The sequence below is a fragment of the Dermacentor albipictus genome, chromosome 6 (genome assembly GCF_038994185.2).
Source record: "Dermacentor albipictus isolate Rhodes 1998 colony chromosome 6, USDA_Dalb.pri_finalv2, whole genome shotgun sequence".
NCBI lineage: Eukaryota > Metazoa > Arthropoda > Arachnida > Ixodida > Ixodidae > Dermacentor > Dermacentor albipictus.
In genome coordinates, this window is record NC_091826.1 from 106,337,295 (window position 1) to 106,344,462 (window position 7,168).

The following is a 7,168-nucleotide window of genomic DNA, read 5'->3' on the forward strand; positions in this document are numbered from 1 at the left end:
TCACAATTGGAAGTGCCCCGTGTGATCGAGGTGCTAGTATTTACTGTTTAATCCGGCACCACACAAATGTTAGTTTTGTATGTTTGGCAATGACAAAAATTAGAAGTCACCAGTTCACCACCAAGATAGCAAGAGCCAGCACTTCGATAGCGTTTACTTTTGGCATCTGCTTTTTATCTATCGTACCATGATTGTTATAGACTAGCTCAGGGTGTCTACCAACCGGGAAAACCGGGAATTCTCAGGGATTTTGAGTAGTCTGGAAAAACTCAGGGAAAACTCAGGGAATTTGTGCTTCTATCAGGGAAAATTAGCCGTAATTTTTTTAGAGGGTCAAAAGTCGCGGTAATGCTGGCTCGAGAAACAGACAGGAGTCGTAACGAATCGTCGTCGGCTGGAGGAGTTGCCAGTGTACAGTCAACGGCCGACTTTCCGGATTCCCGATAACTCGGGCGGCTTCGCGGCACCACCACGTACCCCAAAGAGTCAATGTATCTTAATGTCTGAAATTTCAGACGCAAGAACTCTTCGCCGTCCAATTTTCTAAACGTTTTGCGTGATCGCAGGTCCGAGACGGCATTAATGAAAACCACCACCGCTGCTATTTTGATTACCTCGCCGCCTTGAACCGGTGCTCTCGCACGCAGATCCGCTGGCAACCGTAGCCACCACTGCGGCAACGCTAGGCCTAGCGGCTTCGACGTTCGCTGTTAAGCTTCTTGTTGTTCAGTGCGGTGTTTCTTCATTTCTCCGCTGACAGCAATAATTTTGTCTTCGAAGCTCGGAAAGCATGGCGCATTGCATAATGCTCTTTCCCGAAAGTCTGCTTCGCCTCATTACAGTCGTGTAACGCTGTGAAGCGTAACAAGCGTAGGAAGGGGCAATTGTCGCGGGACGCCGTATGTATTCCTTAATTTTACACGTGTGCACCCGCCCTCACCTGTCACAGTAGGAGCACTGATATGCCTAATAAGTGCACTGACAGGCATTCAGAGCTTTTTCAGACGTACATGTGTAGATTTTAGCCCTTAAGGGCGCTAAAAGACATGAATTTATTTTTTCGGACTGCCTGATTTTTCGGAAGTTTTCGCGGCCCCTGGGGGGTCCGAAAAATTGGACGTTGAGTGTAAATTGACCACGAGTATTCTTCAAATGGTCCGTGGGGTGAACGCGCGGCGAAAGGAGGACGAGAACAGAAAGGATCGACGCACTGAGGAATGAACGGGGAATTAGGTATGCGACCGCTTCTTTGAAGGAGCCTGCGCTCAAAAAACAAATTGTTGGCTGATGCTGAGATGCAGGTGTCCCTCATCCAAACGAAAATAAACTCTTTAAAGCAGTGAAACACAACACTGAGGCGTCTTGCGCGAGCTGAGAGTATGTCAGGACAGTTGCATGACACTGAGCATGCTATCAGTTGATAGAAATAGCTCATATTCGAAAATATTTGCTTCTGTATGCATCTCCTTTTTGTTTGTACTATAGAATGTCCAACTCGATTTGAAAATTTTTTCGAAGACGTTTTATTTGCTGTGCATTTTAATAACCCCTCCCTTATACTCTTTTTTTGAATAACATATAAACACTACTCCTTAGTATTCAAATTGGATTAAGTCAGTTTTCTTTAAAATTTTTTTCATATGCTTACTATAGAGTAACAGCATAGGGCGATATGGTTTCAGCGCGACTTGACATAAAACATAGTTCTGCATCACTCAGGGAATTTTGCAAAAGCACTCAGGGAAAACCTGGAAAGTTCAGGGAATTTGGAAATGTCAACTTGGTAGACACCCTGTAGCTTTTTCCTTCCGTCTGGCAACTGTGTTGTCAGCACAGCATTGGTCTTCAGCCTGTTGCCAGTGGCTTGGTGGTGCTGCCTGTAGTAGGCGCATTGGTGGCAGGGGTGTACAGGGATGGCACAGGTATGAGGGCAAACCTAAGCATGATATGCTGTGTTGTCTTTTAAAATGAAGCTTTCTTTGCCTCTTCCCCCGTGTGTTTGGCGTGTCCATTCGTGTTTTGTCACGCAGCATGGAATCTTTACTGTCAAAGCAGTTCCAGTGAGTGCACTTCTACGATGCCTGTTGAAACAATAAATCCCAACATACAACCCATACATTTAATATTGGTTCATAGGTATGTCTTACGCAGATAGACCTCTAAGTGGAATAGTGTATGATATTGAATGGCTTCATTGGAATTGCTTAAGTTCACATATCTGGGAAGCTGCACTCTTAGCCCACTGGGTATGCCCATTCTTGGTAAATCCTCCCAACACGTATGTGTCACTGAGGCAAGGTGTATAAAAGTCCTTACATGTATTTAGATTGCCTATCTGTGCACAAAACTCCTCACTATTCCCTCGACAAGCACCAAACAACTCCTGTACCCACGTGAAATTGTTGCATCGATGACTCAGTGTGTGCCTTAACTACCATTTGCATCTGGCCACGCTTTGTCAACAGTGTAGCATAAAAACGAACATTGTATGGAGTTAACCCCTTCAGGTGCTGTGTGCACATTTGTGTGTGCCAAGACAGTGCATCAAATGCAAAAAGCACTAATGAAACTAATATTTTATGTGTAGCATTCATGTTGAAATGCTTCTGATCGGGCTTGTGCTGAAAGCTTGAAGGTAGACAACTAGGTATTTGCTTTCTGTATCCGTGTGTTGTCACATGCCAGGTTTGCTTCTTTCCTTGTGTTTCACATGAGGTGCATTTTTCGAGCGGTGGGTTAAGTTCAGGGTGTCATACTGCACTGTAACCCAATACCATACCCAACTGCAGTTTTGTGCTGAAGTGGAACCAAGCCTGAAATGAAAAAAATAATGGTTACTGATTTGGCACGAAACAGTTCAGGCATTTAAGGCATCAACAGGTGCTCAATAGTTTGCATAATTCTTTGAATAACTACTTCTTCAATTGACGCACCCTAGTAGCAAGTTGTTACTGCATTTGCACTAGTTGCATTGTGACGTCCAACCCTGTCGATGGAGACCCAAAATTATATTCGAGATGTTACAAGAAAAGAAAAATTCCCGCAAAGATTGTACCACGAGGATTCAGACTTGCAACCCACCGATTGGCGGTACAGGATTCTACCTCTCTGTTTTTGCTACACCAGTGGAGACTACTGATACGAAAGAGCATGTTTGCACCTGTAGCTGCCATAATTCATTAATGAAATCTGTGTACGAGATAGAGCTGGCGTCCACACCTTCTTCATGTCTAGCACATCCCATCCCCATTTGTGGAGGTGGTCCTAAATGAAGTGGTCTTCTTCTATATGTAATGACAATGATTGAGTGCGTATGCTTCGTCTTCATTAGTCTTCTTTTAGTGCCCAACTTCTTCGCAGGTTAACTGGATGGCACAAAGGTTGTGTTATTTTTAAGGATAGTGTACGGTTTATTAATGGGGTAGCTGAAGTTTAAATTTGAGAAAAGTCAAATGAATTTGGCAGTAAGAAGCTAATGGCTGTTTTAGTAGAGATCAGTGGCTAAGTCTAGATGGGTTAGAGGTGGGAAAAGAAAAACTAAGTTTTTCTACTTCGCTAATGGAAGGTGGAACTTCTACAAACAAATGCAACTAACACTGCTTTTACTTCTTGAAAGAGATTGCTTGCTTGTGCCTGCCAATGTTCACGTAAACAAGCACCGCACAAAGCAGCAAGAGGCTTACCAGGCACTATACTTTGCCAGCTATTGCGCAACTGTTTCATGTTACAGGCGAAACTGTACTTTATTTTGGGGGGAGGGAGGGGGGAGCTGTAGGCTGCATTTTCATAGTTGAGCTTGAGTAAATGTAATCTGTATTGCTGTGACGTTAATAAAGTACCTATGTCCTTTTTTTGCAGGCTTGGCATTCAGGTAGCCCATGCTTCCAGCAGCAACACGGCTGCAAACACTGGAAAGCCGAATGTGGCTTGTGCTGTCGATAGCACATTATGCACAGCAGCACCTTCAGTTCCTGTTCGTGATTTTGCTCCTACGCTAAGTACAAACGATTCGAGCAACTCGCCTATGAGCCATAGGCCCAGTTTGCCCAGACGTTGCAGAGTTGAACCTGGGTGTACTTTTCGGCCAGAACGCAGCGGACAACAGCACAGGCCAGTCACAGGAAAAGTTCTGCATGACCGTTCCAGCAGCAAGACTGATGCCAAGACCTGCGGGCCCTCCTCTGACTGCCCTGCAGGTTCCAAACCATTTGCACCATCGTCAAAGAGTAGGAAAAGTCTGACTAGTAGCAATGAGGCTCAGCATGGGCGAGCTGTTGCCACTGGCACAGGTCATCTGTATGCGCTGCATTTGCACAACAATTGTCCCGAGTTGCCACCAGTAGAGGACATCGTGAAGCGTCTACAAGAAATACAAATGGAATTTCAAAGGGACGGCCTCAGTATGAAACTGCCATGCTCGATGACGGATACGAAGCCCTGCTGGATCTTGAACAACTTGAGGACGTTCAACCGCATCCTGATGAGAGTCGACATTGAACTGAAAGAAGAAGAGCCGCGCAAACTCTGTGTTTGTTCTGTCGACGAAGCGGTGGTGGTGCACTCAAACGACAACTGGGTCTTTGACGCCTGCATCCTGTTCCACCTGCTCCTCAAAAGGCACAAGTGCATACAAACTTTGCACCTTGACAAGACAACTGTAGCATCCAGTTACCCACAGATACTCTGCGATGCATTGGCCTGCAACAGGGGCCTTAGGCGCTTGGCCATCGCCTGTTGGGATTTCTTACCTGCCACAGAGCGCACACTCGTCTACTCATTGTGCAAGATGCCTGCACTCGAATATATTTGCATTTCGAAACTGTCTGTGACGTCAAGCGCCGCTGCACGTATCGGTGACATGATAGCGAGGGCAAAGTGCATACGCAAGGTCAAGTTCCTGGAAAATGACATGTCGCCCGAGGCTGGTACGGAGCTCATGAAGGGACTGTGTCGCAACAGCGGTCTTGAGCTGATTTGGCTTGATGACAATGCCCTTGGAACTGGCGGAGCACATTTTCTCGGTGAATTCCTTGCCACGTCTACCAAACTGCGAGAGCTGTCGCTGAGTGATGTGCCATGCTTCGATGAACAACAACTGGTGTTCATTGCAGAGGGGCTGAAGACAAATCGTAGCCTCGAGAAACTGGAGATTCATGGGTGCCGCGTTGCTGCGGGTGGCATTGACAGGCTTGCCGAAGTTCTAAAGAACAACAGCACTCTGAAGTACTTGGAAGTGTCCGCATGCAACCTTGCGCAAGCGGAAACCAGGTCTTTCGCAATCCTTTTAGAGTTTAACACTGGTCTCCTTGAAGTAAACATCAGGGACAACCTTATCGATGACATTGGAGCAATCCGGCTGGCACAGGCATTGAAGTTCAATATGCACCTGGAGAAGCTGAACCTTGAGGCTAACAACATCAACTCACCGGGAGTGGTTTCGCTTGTCGAAGCACTTGCGAGGAACAGTGTGTTGAAGGAGCTAACGCTGGGCTGCGTTGAAGCGGAGGATGAAGAGGATGAACGGGCAGTCACTGCCGCTTTAAATCGCACAGCTGCCTACGACCGTGTGCGACTGAGCTGCTATGACATTCGGGGTGTTTTCAGCTCTCAGCGAGCCTCCGCATGCATGCTGACCGTATCACATCAGTGCACTTAGATACAAGTGTCGACGTCGATGCCAATTGCCTCAAGGACCTGTTTGTTGCACTGGCTACTGTTTCATGCCTAAAATTTCTCTGCATAGATTCCCAAGCCACTATGGATGGTTCCGCTGCCAGGAGGTTTGCCAAGCTACTGTGTACGACGAAAACGTTGAAGCATGTTCAGATAAACTCCTGCAGCGCTGACAGCGTGGCGCTTGAAACAGTCATGAGGGGCTTGAAGAAGAACCAGTCTGTGTTGTTCATGGAGGTAGAGTTTGCAGCCTGCCACAGCGCTTGCACTGACGCATTTGTGGACATGTTGAAGGGCAACACAACGCTCACCCATTTTGGCTACATTACCACCAAGCTTTCTGAGCTGCAAGTGATTGCTCGCGAGCTGCCAGCAAATCACGTCCTGACCTCCCTCAAGATTTGGGAGAAGCCGAGCTTCAGGGAGACCATCTTCGAGATGCACGAAATCCTTCGGCGTAATGTCTCGTACCTCAACCGAGCTGTCGAGTTTGCCATGGAGCCGGAGAGGTTTGGTACCCAGCGGTATCCACCTGTGGCTTTCGAGGAGCTTTGCCTGACGGACTCTTTTCAGAACCATCTTGCCAGCATTGTCGGACCACACCGTGCACCCGAGGCGATGCGCAATGCCCGTCAACACATCACGACAAACCTGTTTGCTATCACAGGTGTGTGCCAAGTGCCAGTCACTTGCTGGCCGCACCCAGAAGGTGCAAGGCAAATAGACTGTCTGGACATTTTTTGTTGGCTCAACATCTTTTCCCATCTGAGGGTAACGGACATTGTAGTCTGACGGACTGTTAACATGTCACCATAAGGTACTGCAGTGTTATCATCTAGGTGAAAACAATATTACTGTCTTATTCGTTTCTACTATCTTATATTATGTTCATAATTGCACTTTCTTTCTTTCTTTCTTTATTCATTTATTCATGACATTCCTTACAGAAATGCCTTGGGGGACGCGACAAAAGGCACTGAACGTGCCTGACTGGGCCTCGCCACCCTTGGCAGCAGCAGTCACACAAGAACAATAATAACAAAAGTATTGACTACAATAGGCTCAATTTGGAACACGGTAAAACATCAATAAGTGTTCCTCATCAATAACATAAATCATTAACATAATAACATAAATACACATACACATCAATAACATAAATACACATATAATCAGATACATTGCACAGGTACGTCGCAACTATCGTCCGAGTACAGAAAATATATCGGACTTTCACAATGAAAAGCCAAGACACACAGTAAGAGGAAACCAACTGGGATCAGTCCGGCACGATTTTAGTCTGTGTTAAGGAAAAAATTTTTGAGCATTTTTCTGAAAATGTGCACTGAGGTAGCTGTAACGAGCGCTTCAGCAATTTCCGGATATTCGTTGAGAAGGTCTGGTATCGTAAAGCTTAGTTTTTGATCGCCATATTTTGTCTTGAAACTTATTGTGCGCAACAAACAGGGACGAAGAATAGAAGAAACACAAGGAC

The 7,168-nt window shown here is 46.1% G+C and overlaps 1 protein-coding gene across 1 annotated transcript in view; it reads left to right on the top strand.

The window, feature by feature from the left end:
• Positions 1-6,570, top strand: part of LOC135905009 (NLR family CARD domain-containing protein 3-like) — a 67,543-nt gene extending 60,973 nt beyond the window's left edge. The window contains exon 2 of the mRNA XM_065436010.2: positions 3,859-6,570. Within this exon, the coding sequence (XP_065292082.1) occupies positions 4,025-5,656 (1,632 nt within the window). The 5' untranslated portion in view covers positions 3,859-4,024 and the 3' untranslated portion in view covers positions 5,657-6,570. The remainder of the gene's footprint in view (positions 1-3,858) is intronic.
• Positions 6,571-7,168: the final 598 nt, after the last annotated feature.